Genomic DNA, 15,733 nt, shown 5'->3' with positions numbered 1-15,733 from the left:
TCTTGGAGGTGGTTTAAGAAACAGAGAGCAAAGGATGTTTGAAAAAAAGAAGTATTTCCTGAACGATAGATTGAACGTAAAACAAAATGACCTTAAAAAGCCCCTCCAGTGTCGTATTACAGGAAAAGCAGGACTAGTTCTGTATAGGGACTACTAAGATCTCCTTTTAAGTAATATGACAACTTTCCTAGAATTCTGATTTTAGTCAGAGGGGTGTCTTTATGTGAACTTGGAATTTGCCTTGATTTATAGCCCAAATAGATTTTATATTCTGTTTCCTGGGATCTCTCCTGGACATGTCCGTGATTTGTTTGTGAATTTTGTTGTTGCTGTTTTCTAGAAAGACGTGCTGTTTAGCATCAAATGTTTGCTTCCCTTTTGTATGCATAGAGATGGGGTGGTGGTCTGGCAGGTAGGACTTAGGACTTGCTGGAGAGAGTTTTAGTTAGATGGGTATTCCACATAGCTCTCACTGGTTCAGAAAAGAACATTTATTTCCTGGAAATCACTCCATTGCAATTTCACTTTTATCTCCAAAGCTCAGGATGTCTCAAAAATATTTCTTTTCTCTTCCTCTGCAGGAAGGACATTTCCTACTCACCCTTATTTTTCAGCACAGCTTGGGGCAGGGCAGCTCTCACTCTTTAACCTCTTGAAAGCCTACTCATTGCTGGACAAAGAAGTGGGTTACTGTCAGGGGATCAGCTTTGTGGCTGGAGTCCTGCTTCTGCACATGAGTGAAGAACAAGCCTTTGAGATGCTGAAATTCCTCATGTATGACCAGGGCTTCCGCAAGCAGTACAGGCCTGACATGATGTCGCTGCAGGTGAGGCACATGGGACGTTGTACTAGAAATCATAGCATTAGCCTTCTTCTGCATTACACTTAAGATGTAAAGAAATTTGGGGGCGCCTGGGTGGTTCAGTCGGTTAAGTGCCCGACTTCAGCTCAGGTCATGATCTTGTGATTCGTGGGTTTGAGCCTCAGGTTGGGCTCTGTGCTGACAGCTCAGAGCCTGGAGCCATCTTTGGATTCTGTATCTCCCTCTCTCTCTGCCCCTCCCTCATTCTCTCTGTCTCTCTCTCTTTCTCAAAAATAAATGAACTTTAAAAATATTTTTAAAAAGATTGAAAGAAATTTGGACCCATTATCTTGGAATTTGTATAAATGTACAGGTATCTTTTGAGTTCACCATTTTAGTGTGTGAGATTTGTGCTTTTGCTAAACCTGTAAGAGTATGACATCCATATGCAGGAAAGCTCTTTTCTGCACAAAGTTCCTGAAGTGAATAAATGAGCAATTCTAGAAAGGTAGTGGGTACTCAAGTATCTCCCCCTAAGTCTGAAGGTGGAAATAGAGAAAGAACCAAGTCTTCTTTGTTCACTTTTCCTCAGCCTGTCAATTTTATAGAAATAGATCTTTTTTTTTAATCTAAAAATATAATGTCCTTATTCTCTTACTGTGAGTGCATCAGCGACACGTAATCTGTGTCGTGGTTCTTCTTGAACTTACCATGGCTCCCCTCCTTTATCCTTATGTCAGATAGGTCTTTCTAGAGTAAAATGTGTCCAAAGTCGGTGGTAATTTTCAGTCTACTTTTCTTAGCAGGCACTGGAGAAGCAATTCTAAAATGTTTTAGTCATTTTAAGTGGGGTGCTCGCTCCCACTGCAGTCTTCAACCTATCTCGGACTCCCTGTCTACACATTTCTCCTTTCTAGTTAAAATTCCCCTTTCCTTAGTGTATTGGTTCCTAGCAAGCAGTTTAAATTTTATCTATAGCTATGATATTACCAGTCACCACTACCTTTCAATTTAAAGCTTTTAGTAGTAAAAATATGAAAGAAGACTTTAAAGAGAGGAATGTCAGACTTTTCCTCTTTTGAAATGAGGTAGGCAAGATCTTGTTAGTCATAATATCATGGTGTAGATAAGAAGTGAAATATTTAAAAAATGATTTTCAGATGTACTTTTTTCCCTGGTTCCCAAGGATCAGTTTTTACATTTAATATTTTAGTTACCATTCTACAGGCAAAAAAGGACTGGGTTTTCACCTTGTGAATGTTACAGTAAATGGTATTTTCTTGAGAGGATCAATGGAGAGAGAGAGCAGTTCGTTTTTCTTTACTTAAAAAAAATTCTTTTTAACGCTTATTCATTTTCGGGAGAGAGAGAGACAGAGCATGGGCATGGGAGGAGCAGAGAGAGGGAGACAGAGAATCTGAAGTAAGGTCCAGGCTCTGAGCCCTGACACAGAACTCAAACCCATAAGCCGTGAGATCATGACCTGAGTCGAAGTCAGACGCTTAACCAACTGAGCCACCCAGGCTCCCCTTCTTTACTCCTTTAAGATGAAATTTTTCCTAGAGATAGGGCTTCCCTCTTAACATTGGGTTTTAAGGTATGAGATCATATAAAGGGCCTTTCCCAGGATGCATAAACATAGTCACTTGATTCCTAATTGATGACTGTTCATAGGTCTATTAACATTCCACAAGTCAAATAATGACAATGGAAGGTTTTATTTTATACTTCTGAAGTTTATCTGTACCTCATATTGGATAGGAAGCATTGGTGCCCTTGTAACAAATTAAGTAGCTCTGATTTGCAGAACTAGGTTTTCATAGTTAATATTTAAAAAATTAAAGACTGGAAAGTACCTGTGAGTAGTGTTTGATTTAGGTCCCTAAATGGAAAGATAGATGCAAGGGGTGCTTGGGTGGCTCAGTCAGTTGAGATTCTGACACCTGATTTCCACTCAGGTCATGATCCCAGGGTCATGGGAATAGGCTTGGCGTCGGGCTCATTTATATGACTTGTAATTGCCAGCAAATATTTTCTGTCCATAATGATGACAGTGAAGATGTTTTAATCTTCAGCAGCATGTGTAGAGGCTGCAAAATTGGGGACCTTATTCTAGGAGAATAGATCTTTTAGCTTTACTATAAGTGAGGTACGACACTTCTCCACCTTCAGGAGCAGAAAGTGTTTTTGTATCCAATCAATGTGACTTTCAGAGGTGGAAACAGCAGTGGGCATGGATCACTTGATAAGATTTCTGGTTACCTGCACGGTGTGAGCATGGACACTGCAGGTTCTTGGCCTGAGTCCCCTTATCTGTAAAACTTTGTCTCCTATGTTCTGTGGCTGCAGTTTTCTGTGTGGAGTGTAAAAACATTGTGTCTTTTATCTGAAGTCTTTGCTCTCCCCTCTCCCCATCTTCTCTTCCCTTCTCAGCTCTCTCCACATCTCCCTCCTCCGGCTCCACATCTTCCATTGGAAGACTTGCCATGTTAGCTGTAAAGCAGAAACTGAAGAATTACTTATTCTTAGCAGATGGCATTTTGTTATTAAAGTTTCCTTTGAAGGAAGATTGAATTCTGTTTTTATTTGCCTTTGTCAGAAGAAATTTAATGTAAATATACCTTGATGGAAGAAATGTTCTAATCCCCTAGTTTAGAATGCAGAAAAGAAAAATGTTCTTAAAAAAATAACATTGAAGTATTGCTTCTGTGTCACCATCCTAACAGAACAAGAACAGGATGCTTTTGACAATATGCTTTCTCTTTAGCCTGCTAATTAGACTTCTATGATTTTTGTGCTGCCAAAATACTAATTCTTCTATTGATGGAGCACAGGATGTCTAGTTTCTAAATTATAAATGGCCTAAGGGAAATCTATGATTTTTTCCACATGACTGAGATAATAATCGCATTCTTGTAAACCTTTATGTTTGACTGCAGCTAAGCTCTGTGTTTCCTAGCTATGACTTCCTGTGGCTCTTTCTTTCCTTTTCGTTTCTGTGGAACCTTCGTTTCCACAGATACGTGTTTAATAGATAAAGATCAAACAAATAATTTGCCGTATTTATATATAGTACTTTGATTTTTAGTTTTGTACTCTGGAAACTGCAGTTGAGTTCACAATATAATTGGTTATTTTAATGCATTTTTACAAAGCTAACTACTTAAGGGTAATATTTTGATGATTTCTTCTAGCGAAAGAAGTGCTAGACTTAATAAAATATCATACACATTTCACACTAAAATGTCAAACAGATATAACTGATCAAGTTATGTTACCGTGTGGATAAAATTTTAAATTAAAGCACAGTTCACAAATTTGTTGATTATTTGCTACTGCCTTACTTTTAGCTACCATAGACATATGAGTTTAAAGCTATAACTCTGCCTTTAANCATGACCTAAGCGAAAGTCGGACGCTTAACCGACTAAGCCACCCAGGCGCCCCTAAAATGCTTTTTAAAATACCAACAATACAGCAGTAACCGAATGGAATAATTTCTTCTTTAATACCAGAGACAGTCAGACTGTACTTTCTGCTTTAATCCCCCTTTTCACAAGAAATACAATGCTGGAATACTTTGGACATTGGAAATCCTACCCCAAGCTTCTGCCTCCCTAAAATTCGAAGCCAGGCAGTGTCCTGGCAGCACTGGCTGCCTGGCAGGGTTGAAGCCAGAGCTCCATCCTAAATCAGACGCTGGGCCCAGCAGATAGAGATATGCTTTGCGTCTGAACTAAATGTAGATTTTTTAGAATGGAGGCTTTTCTGGAACTGGTCTGAAATTAAAATGGACCTTCCATGAGAGTCCTAAGCCGGGACAGTTCTGTTTAAATTCCAAAAGCAGTGCCTTCCTTCAGGAGGAAAAACAACCATTTCCCCTTACATATGTGATACTAAAAAACATGTGGTATAGAAACCTGCTGAGTCATCTCAGATGGACTCTCAGTGACTTGCTTTATGACCTCAATTAAGAGAACTTGGACTTTAATATCAACTTTAACATAATAAAAATAAAATACTACTACTTTCATGTATTGAATATGTGTGAATTTCCTATTAAATATTGAAGTAATAAAATTAAAGTTAGTGTATTTTATGTACAGATGAGTGTATAATATTTTATTTTTCTTTTCCACATTACCTTTAGATTCAGATGTACCAGCTGTCCAGGCTCCTTCATGACTATCACAGAGATCTCTACAATCATCTTGAAGAAAATGAAATCAGCCCCAGTCTTTATGCTGCCCCCTGGTTTCTCACATTGTTTGCCTCTCAATTTCCACTAGGATTTGTAGCCAGAGTTTTTGGTAAGAGATGCTTATGATCAGTTGGACCAGTGTTATTTATTCCAAGGAATATCCTTCTCCCCAGGTGGTGCCCTGATTGTTTTATCGTGTGTTAATATTGCTAATGGAATTTAATAAATTTGCCTGGCTCTTTTCTGAGAGTAATTTGAAATCATATTGGTCTTAAATGAAATTGAAATTAAAAGGGAAGAAGAATCGGGTCCTGTATTTGAGTAAGCTGTGATGGAGCTCTTATTTTCATTACCCCTAAATCAGAAGACACTTTTTTCCCTTAAATCCAAACTAAGGACTTACTATGTATAGTTTTCCAGATTTTTATATACATTCTTCTTAGCTCAGTTTTTATTTTTATTTTTATTTCCCCATTGTCTCCTTCAACACTAATTCAAAACAGAGAGAGAAACATGTTCTCTGCTTGAGTCAATGAAAGTAACTATATTAATGTGATTTCTAATGACCTTTTTTAAAATCCTGACTTTTTAATAGGGAAACTGAAATCCTGTTTCATTGCTTAAGTGACTCTCCTTCCATGCCAGTGCAGTGCTGGCATCAGTCTCTAAGACTGGCTGCTCAGGGTAACCGTACTAAGCACGGCCAGTAAGCCCTGGGGCTAGTTACTGGGTTCCTTCTGCTTTATCACAGTGTTAGACACCAAGAATAAAGAGAGTATGACATGGTTTATGCACCCATTGGGTGCCCTTAAATCTATTAAAAAGTCTTTAGTTAGGTTTATTGAAGGCCATTATTTGAAAAGCAAAAAATTTAAAAAAAAAACAAAAAACTTTTTACTAGAGACTTGTTCTTAATGATTTTTAGGACCTCTGTGACCCCAGAGAGGGCTCCAACAGTTTTTACATTCTGCTTATCTCATATCCATAGTGATATTTGTAATCGTGCCTTTGCTAAATTGGAGCTTTTTGTCAAAAAAATCAGAATCAAGATGTGCAGAATCAAATATTTACCAAATTTCTCTTCCTTATTGAAATACTTGATTGCTTCTCTCCAGTTAAGTTTTTGGGTGGGATTTGGGTTCCTATTTTTGGGTCTTTTAAAATCCTTTAATTCATTATATATGTATTTTTCTTAGGATCTATATATTTTTTTTCTTCTCAGGATAATTTACCAAATCAGAATGATAAAACAATGTTTGAAAGCATCTCTCTTTGACTTACCCTTGGGAATGTGATATCAGAGTTCAAGAAACAAATCTCCCAGGTCTATTTTTTGCATTGAGAACATGACTGATGCCATCGGCTCAGCACAGTCTTTTTCTTTGAATTTAGTAAAGAATGGAGATAGTCAGGAAAGGGAAAGACGCATGAGCAGAAGTCACACTTCTCTGTTTTTGAAGGACTTCTTTGCTTATTACATATTACTGATTCCAGAGTGGCAAAGATTGAAACTTTCATATAGAAATATTTGGCACTTTCAAAACTATTACCTGTTTGTATTTGTTAGGAACCAGAGTTCAGAGTTAGGGTAGGTTTTCATTTTTTTTCCTCTTTCACTTCTGATTTAGGTTATATATTACTTTTGATTTTTTTCTTCTAAAGTTTTTAATTTCCTGCCTTGATATAGGTTTAATTGTATATGAGTGGTTCATTTACTTTTTTATTATGGTAATGAGAGTTTAAATAGTACTAATTGGTTATGCTGATTTGTTTTTGTATTACTCTTGGGAAGAAAAATGGAACTATCAGTTGAAAAAGTATCTTTAGGTTTACCTAGTCTCCATTACATTTGCCACTAAAAATTATAAATACGTAGGGGTCCCTGGGTGGCTCAGTTGGTTAAGCATCTGACTTCAGCTCAGGTCGTGATCTCACAGTTTGTGGGTTCAAGTCCTGCGTTGGGTTCTGTGCTGACAGCTCAGAGCCTGGAGCCTGCTTCAGATTCTGTGTCTCCCTCTCTCTCTGACCTGCCCCTGCTCACGCTGTCTCTCTCTCTCAAAAATAAATATTTAAAAATCAATCAATCAATCAATAATAAAAATTATAAATACATAGACAAACAGATAAATAATTAATCTTTTTCTTTTTACTCTGGAGCCTGCTTCAGATTCTGTGTCTCCCTCTCTCTCTGACCTGCCCTTGCTCACGCTGTCTCTCTCTCTCTCTCTCAAAAATAAACATTTAAAAATCAATCAATCAATAATAAAAATTATAAATACATAGACAAACAGATAAATAATTAATCTTTTTCTTTTTACTCTGGCCTTAATCTGACATTCCTAAAGAAGTAAGAATACTTACACATCTGTTTATTGGTCTTAGTCACATTAGTTTTTAAAAATAGAGCTGATTTTGACTTTATTCTCTTACAGAATATTCCATGATTCCACTGCATTAATAAAAAACAACCACAAGAAACACATAAAGCCATTAGCACAAAGAGTGTACCTTTTACGATAGTGGATGCATAATTTTGATCATGAAAATTGTCTCTTTTTTTTAGATATTATTTTTCTTCAGGGAACTGAAGTTATATTTAAGGTTGCGCTCAGTCTGCTGAGCAGCCAGGAGACACTTATAATGGAATGTGAGAACTTCGAAAGTATTGTCGAGTTTCTTAAAACCACGTTACCTGATATGAATACATCTGAAATGGAAAAAATTATTACCCAGGTATGATTAAAATGATAAAAGCAAGATATAAGATCATTCAGGAGTTTCTATACCAAATATATATTAAATGCCTTAGTATAAAGACTTAGATTTGCTTGCTAGCTTTTTTATTTGATCAGATGTATTTTAGTTGGAAGTGAGATTGTGAAATTTATACTTTGTGAAATCGTCTGTGTGGTACACACAGGAGTAGTAGTTCACTGTTATACGTAAGAAGTGTTTGGTGAATATCAATTTAGACCAATGGTGAGACTGAAGACAGAGTTGACAGAGTTAGGAAGACTAAACAAACAAATGAACAAACAAACAAGTAAAATAAAAATGAGAGTCACTTACCTTTGTGATATTAATTCTGTTTGAAAATATATAAGGAGTACATGGGGTGCCTGGGTGGCTCAGTCAGTTGAGCATCCTACTCTTGATTTTTGCTCAGGTCATGATCTTACAGTCATGAGATCCAGCCCCATGTAGGGCTTCACACTGGGTATGGGACCTGCTTGGGATCCTTTCTCTCCCTCTCCCTTGGCCCCTCACCCCCTTTCTTCCTCAAAAAAAAAAAAAAAAAAAAAAATTCTAGAATATATAAGGAGTACATGTGGCAAGAGCCTAGTCTTTGGAATTAATGAGGTTGTATGTCGGCTTCTAGCTCTTTTATTAGTTGGTGGGCTTGTACACTTCTCCTTCGTTTTCTGAACCCTAGTATTCTTACCTCTCAAATAGGTCAATACTGATGAGAGAGGTTTTGCGAAGCTTAAGTGAGACTTCACATGTTGATTGGGGTTCCTTGCAGGAAACAGTCTGTCTTTAATGATTCGAACAAAGCCACCAACTTATACAGAGGTTTGGGCAGGGTTAAGAGAACCAAATGTGGCTGCCCAGGCACTCAGGAGCTAGTGACAGAGGGAAGCTGTAGATACACCGGTGCTGAGGGGTCAGGAGAAGAATTTAATAGTGTTTCCAGGCCCAGGGGGTGCTGGAACATCCAGGAGGACTTTTTGGAGCTTTTTGTGCTTTTGGTGAGCCAGGCAAGAAAGGAACAAGGAAGAAATACAACCTCTCGTTCTCTTTCTGCATTTCCTACTGGCTGATCTCCTGGGCCATACCCAACCAGCAGCCGGCAGGAAAGGCGGTGTGTAAGGGGGATACAGGCCCCAGTGGTCTGTCTCCTGGGTCTGGCAGAATAGATGAGGGCAAAGAACGGACCTGGGAAGCAGATGGAGAGTAATCAGCACACCATGTATCTAGCTAGTCCCTGGCTCTTCACAGGGACTGGGTTAAGTGGTAGTTATAGATTCATGTTACTCAGATGGCATGACCAAGCTTCAGATTTGTAGATAAAGCAGTAATGCTTCAGGAGTATTGATAAAGTTTACCACTTTCCTAGAGGCACTTGGGATAGCCAGTAAAAGGGTTTAGAGCAAGAGAAAGAGAGTTTGACATCTTGTTCTTGTGCCTACTAGCTGTGTGACATGGGCCAAGTTACAACCTCTCTTTTTCCATGCCAATAAATAGATCCATGCTATCATTTTTAATGGTTGTGCAACAGTCCCTTGTTTCCATGGTTTCCCACTAGGTAGGGAAAAGGTGATGCTTGTTTGGGAGGGATGACCAGGTTGTCTAGACAGCCCATTTGAATTCTAAGATTTGAGGTTCTCTGATTGTGGTAGGATAAGTAAGTCAGGTTTGTTGTGGTTTCTTTTCTTCCCACAGTGTTAGTGTAGACACCACTGCTTAGTTGACAGCTGCTGCCTCCCCTTCCATTGCAATTTTAGACTGAGGAGGCATTACCTGTCCACTGACTTCTAAGCAAACCGTCTTGCTGCTTGGTGGTGATATGGGAGAGCAGAGGCAGCCCTGATTAAACCCTACAGCTCTGTGCAGCGCCCAGGGAAGGCAATTAAGAAGATTCTCTGTGTGGTAGAATATGAGACTCCATAGAGGCCCACAAGGATTTGCAAATGGATGAAGATATTTAGTGTTAAGAACTGTCTGCCCCATTCACAAATAACTAGAAGTGTTTTTGGTTTCTTTATTATAGAAATACTCTGTGCAATTTTGCATAGATTATCTCTAATGTAGGTAAGGATCAGCAAAGATTATCTCTAACATATGTAAGGATTACCCAGTAACTAATGTTATATTGGGTATGCTACATTTTTGGAGAGTTACACGATTAGGCATATTTTGGTTGCTAAATACCCTTGAACATCAACGTACACTGTCGTCTTGGCCTCATTATGAGAATGTTTCAATTGTGTAAAAATAATTCGTAAAAATAACCCGTTTGTCCTTATACAGACAGTCATATCTGCTGTTCTTCCTTTTGATATGCCGTATTATTCTTCATTAGTAAGCGCTTGGAAATCTGTGGGAAGAACACTACATAGACAGACAGTATTTTGGTGTCCATACTAAGCAGATGAACCCATTGTCTTTTCATGGCAGGTTTTTGAGATGGATATTTCTAAACAGTTACACGCCTATGAGGTGGAATACCATGTGCTGCAGGATGAGCTTCAGGAATCCTCGTATGCCTGTGAGGAGAGTGAACCCATAGAAAAGCTGGAGAGGGCCAATAACCAACTGAAAAGACAAAACATGGACCTCCTAGAAAAGCTGCAGGTAAGGAGATAAAGATTTGATCAAAAAAGCAAATGCTTGACTGCGTCCGCCATGCACAGAACAATATACCAGGAGTGACAGGGGTGTGACATAGAGGAAACCATTGCTGACAGAGGGTCTGTGTGTCAGACTGTGTCCAAGTTTCTGGGAGCTACAGATGCATATATCAACTTCAGTATCACTTGGGAGGGAAATTGTACACTCACAAAATATTAAGTGACAGTTCTAGGCAGAATAGGGTTAAATACCCTATTATTTGGCTGAGTTCAGGGGACGAGGGGTTGAATATGGGAAATTTGGAAAGCTCTGGAGGACTTGGGGCTTGAGCTGGACATGAGGGATTGGTGGGATAAATGAAAGGGAGTTGGTAGGAATACGGAAGACGGGGCAGAGCAGCAGAGTCATCTTGGGGTCTGTTTAAGGTTGGAGTTTGGGAGAGATGGGGTGAGTGTGCTGGAGGCAGAACTGTAGATATCTTTCAGTGTCAAGCAGAGGAGCATGGTTTTAATCCTGTTGAGGGAAATCTGTCAGGTTTTTTAACTGTACTTTTGAAAGATCAATCTGGAAACCTTGATGAGGACAGATTTGAATGGGGAGAGAAGTTGTGGAGACCAGCTAGAAATCATTTGCAGAAATGATTTGCAGTGGGAATTGTCTAGCGTAAAACTCACTGAAATGGAAAGAAAAGGAAGCATTTTTGAGAGAATTGAATGAAAACATGTAACACATAGTCCCTGCCATTGAGGAGTTTTTATAATTATTTGGGAATAAAATACTATATATGTATTTATAAATGTATATTTGTAAATGCATTAAGCAAGTTAGTATAACCTAATATTCTACACCTGTAACTTGTATGATATGTGCTGTATATCCAAGCCCCGAGGGGCAGGGCTTGAGAGTGATCAGTGGAGGGGAGGCTAGAAAGAGAACCTTCTGGGGGGTGGGGGAAATGTGTTCTGAGTTGGGGCTTGAGCATTTCATGGTTCCTTGGTTTCTCTTTACCCCCCTCCCCCCACTTGCCAACATGATACCTGTCCCCAAACTAGAGAACACTAAAACTCTGTTTCTATATGGTGAGTCCCCTGACAAGAATGACTAGAAGAGAAAGGCTTAGAAATGAGGGATCTCTTGGGGCGCCTGGGTGGCACAGTTAGTTAAGCATCCAACTTCAGCTCAGGTCTTAATCTCCCAGTTCATTAGTTCGAGCCCTGTGTTGGGCTCTGTGCTCATAGCTCAGAGCCTGGAGCTTGCTTCAGATTCTCTGTCTCCCTCTCTCTTCTTGCTCCTCCCCTTCTTGTTCTCTCTCTCTCTCTCTCTCTCTCAAAATTAACATTAAAAAAAAAAGAAAAAAAGAAGAAATAAGGAGTCTCTAGAGTAATTGCTCCAAAATAGGAACACTGACTTTGTTCCCTTCATCTTCCATTAATTAGCCTCAGTCTATATAAAATTGTATGCCTATTCAAACAAAGAGCCAACATTGTGTACTTTAAAAAAGAAAATATTATTACTTTATGCTTCATTGGTGATTAATTAAGCACTTCCTTATTAGGGAAAGGGGTTTGGACATATTTTATAATGACTTTACAAAAAACTTTACTTTGAGAGAGAGTGCATGTGTGTGCAAGTGGGAGAGGGGGAGAGAGGGAGAGACAGAATCCCAAGCAGGCTCTGCACTGTCAGCCTGGAGCCTGACACAGGTCTCCAGCCCATACAGTGAAATCATGATTTGAGCCAAAATCAAGAGTCAGAAGCTTAAATGGCTGAGCCACCCAGACATCCCTATAAGGACTTTCACTAATGCTTACAGACTTTTTTATTTTTTAATTTTTTTTTGATGTTTATTTTTTTGAGAGAGAGAGAGCACAAGCAGGGGAAGGGCAGAGAGAAAGGGAGTCACAGAATCCGAAGAAGGCTCCAGGCTCTGAGCTGTCAGTACAGAGCCCAACGTGGGGATTGAACTCAGGAACTGCAAGATCATGACCTGAGCTGAAGTTGGATGCTCATCGACTGAGTCATCCAGGTGCCCCACAGAGTTTTTCATTGACAATTAAGTATCATCATCACGTCTTGGTTCCCAAGTTATGTGGGAACCCCTGACACCCATTGAAATGGATAGGATCCCAAGTATGTGTTTAGGAAACCCTGTATTTCTAGTCAGAGGGTAGAAAGCCTCTTTGAGCAAGTCCAGGCAGCATCAGGAATCTCCTGTTTCCCCTTCAGCCAGATCCCACTCACTCCAGGGGAACACAGTGAGGCCCTCACCACCATGGGATGCTGATTTAATATTGCATCTACTAATGCAATATTAGTACTAATACTACTAATATTGGTGTAGTCAGTGAAATGAGATGTACTTTGTCAGTACTACAGTTAAATCTTAGAGCAACCGAAAAAAATCTCCATTTCATCAAGGGTTTCAAAGTATTTGCTTTACCTACGAATTTATTCATTAAGAAATATGATACGATTGGTTAATACATGTAAGGTCAGGATGCTGTTCTGATGATGAACCAGAGTCTTCAGATTTTTGATCTGGAAGAATTTGCATTGTTTTTCCTTTCCCCCAAACAGTTAGCCCATGCTAAAATCCAGACCTTGGAATCCAATCTGGAAAACCTTTTGACCAGAGAGACCAAAATGAAATCTTTAATCCGGACTCTGGAACAAGAGAAAATGGCTTATCAAAAGACAGTGGAGCAGATCCGGAAGATGCTGCCCACTGACGCCCTCACCGATTGTGACTCTCTGCTGAGGGACCTCAACTGCAACCCTAACCACAAAGCCAAGACCGGAAACAAGCCATAAGTGAGGAAGTGCCCTTTCAGCAGGACGTGCTCTTAGAACGGCAAGGAAGGGAAGAGCGTGTGTGCTGCTGGCCCAGTGCTGGGCACAAGAACTGACAGGCCACTGGAGTCTGGGGCCACCGCGTCCATGTCCTGGCTGGGGGACCTCGCTCTTACTAGAGTACGCCAATCCTAAGCCATTGTACATATGTAGACTGGTTTTTTTCTGTTGTTGTTGACTATGTACATAAATATAAAATGGACACGAAGATTTCATGCTTTCAGATCAGAAGAGTAGATGTATATTTAGTGATTTTTTTTAAATCAAAACTTCATGAAATCCACACCAAAGGGAAGTTGAAATGAAATCCCCCTCGGACATATGTGAAATCATTTTGTCTTTTTAGTGAAACAAAGCTAGAGTGTCTTTGTATATTGAAATATACTTGAAAAAAATGAATGTATTTTTTTCTCCAAAGAACAGCATGTTTCACTGGGTGGTGGAGAGGTAGAAACATTTGTGTAACTTTATGTGTGTATCTGTCTTAAAATCTACTGACATCATGTATATCTGATTGCCAATCATGCTCTTATGGGTTTTTTAGGAAGGTGAGGACCTTCCTTCCCTGCCAGCTTTGTGCCAACTAGCATGTTGTATCTACATGTGTTGTGAGTCAGGCAACGCATTACTTTGGACGTGCGTTAGGGAGAAATCAAGACATTGTAGTGGAGCCTACCCACCCAGCTCAAGGTGAAAGAGAATGTTGCTAATTTTCTAGCAAATCAGACCAGCATTGTTACTCAAATTAAAAATATCAGGCCTCCAAAATTTAATTTAGGACCTAAATTGTCTAGTTCAACTTTCTACTTTTTAAATTTAAATTACTGCTGACAGTCCCTTTTACTTGGTGCCGTCATTGGCGACAAGGATTTGTCATTTTCCCACAAATGGGGACTCCTAATTTAGTTCTCTCTACCTGTAGCAGAAGATAGGGAAATGCAATTATGATTGGTTTTCTAAAGATAATATGCTGTATTGACATACTTTTTTATTGTTGCCAATGGACAGAATCCAATAAGTCTCGATCATCTTTCCCTTGAATGTGAAATTTTGTGGGAATTGTGAAATGTTTGAGAATTAACTGTTGAAATCCACTGGAGAGAAGTGAAAAGTGGCACTGGGCCTTTCTAAGATCTACAATTCTGCATTTGAACTCCCAGCTTCCTCAGGCTACAGCTTAGTAGAGGACATTCATGCATGTTGGGTATATGGAAGGAAAGTAATTTTCAGAGCAAACATGCAGTTCTCCATTTGAGATGAGTCTATGATAGTGCCTCTGAAAGTTGATGCAGCATTTTTGCCTCTCCAAACAATATTTATCATCACTGCTTTTTGCAGTACTTGTCACAGATGGATTATCTAGGATAATTTTCTTCAGAGGGAGTTGTTTTTTTTTTTTTTTTTTATATACACAAGCTACAGTATATTATAGAGTAGAAGAAGGAGCAAAGCTTTCAAGGTTTGGGAAAACCTTGAAGAGCAGATGATAAACATCCAGCCCCCTTCCCCCCACCTTTACACCATTACTCAGTATAGATGTAATGATTCTTGTTACAAATCAGCATGCCCTCTAATCCAGGAAAATAAAGTCTTATTAGGAAAGTTAATGTAATTTCTTCTTTTAGGAAATGTTGATTCCAGGTACCCTCTTAAGTTGGGGTTATCAGCTGATTTGTTTCTTGGATTTCCCCAAATTTCTCTATTTGTAGGAGAGGTTTTTTCTATGAGGAAGGAATATGACAAATATCATCTAGTTACTGTCTGGTGATGAAAATTATCTTATGTATGTTATATACATGTGGTAGCCAAAGAACCTTTAATTTGGGGAAAGAAACTTTTCCTTTCAGTTCAGAGTAAATTTTATTCTGGGTATTCAGAGTGAGCATTATGGTTGTATTATGGTGTTCGTATCGGAGATTAAGGTGTCTTGGATACAGTATTTCTTCTGAAAACGAATTTTCTTTTTCTTTGTGATTTTTTTAAATGTTGCACCAGTTATTCTTTATGTATTGTTACATCTTCATCTGATTAATGTAATGTCTAGTTCATTTCCAATAAATACATTGCTACAGTTTCCTTGGCTTATTGGTTTTACCTTTGTTTGTAATAGGAAAGAAGATACTCTTGGTTAGATTTCTTTACAAAGTCTGTATAGGCTGGATTATTGCTACTTAAAAGCAGTTCAATGGTAATTCTTTTCAACAGAATCAGACACAGGGCGCCTGGGTGGCTCAGTTGGTTAAGCATCTGACCTTAGCTCAGGTCATGATCTAATGGTTTGTGAATTCGAGTCCAGCATCGGATGAGTTCCAGCCTACATCAGATGAGCTCAAGTCCCACTTCAGGTGAGCATGAGACCAGCATTGGGTGAGCTCCAGCCCCACTTTTTGGGAACATAAGCCCTGCTTTTGGTGAGCATGAGGCCTGCATGAGGTGAACATGAGCCCCACTTTGGGTGAGCACCACTTCTCTCTCTCTCTCTCTCTGCACCTCATAGAATTCCCCTTCTCTCTCTCTCTTCCCCTGCC

General features: G+C 39.1%; 1 protein-coding gene across 1 annotated transcript in view; it reads left to right on the top strand.

Moving 5' to 3' along the window:
- The window catches only part of TBC1D4 (TBC1 domain family member 4), a 61,291-nt gene extending 46,684 nt beyond the window's left edge, over positions 1-14,607 (top strand). Inside the window, exons 12-16 of the mRNA XM_077760799.1 lie at positions 582-826; positions 4,953-5,112; positions 7,567-7,736; positions 10,182-10,358; positions 12,933-14,607. Of these exons, the coding sequence (XP_077616925.1) occupies positions 582-826; positions 4,953-5,112; positions 7,567-7,736; positions 10,182-10,358; positions 12,933-13,166 (986 nt within the window). The 3' untranslated portion in view covers positions 13,167-14,607. The remainder of the gene's footprint in view (positions 1-581; positions 827-4,952; positions 5,113-7,566; positions 7,737-10,181; positions 10,359-12,932) is intronic.
- Positions 14,608-15,733: the final 1,126 nt, after the last annotated feature.

Source organism: Crocuta crocuta, unplaced genomic scaffold (assembly GCF_008692635.1).
Source record: "Crocuta crocuta isolate KB4526 unplaced genomic scaffold, BGI_CrCroc_1.0 scaffold60, whole genome shotgun sequence".
NCBI classification, from domain to species: domain Eukaryota; kingdom Metazoa; phylum Chordata; class Mammalia; order Carnivora; family Hyaenidae; genus Crocuta; species Crocuta crocuta.
This window is presented reverse-complemented; position numbering and strand designations above follow the sequence as displayed.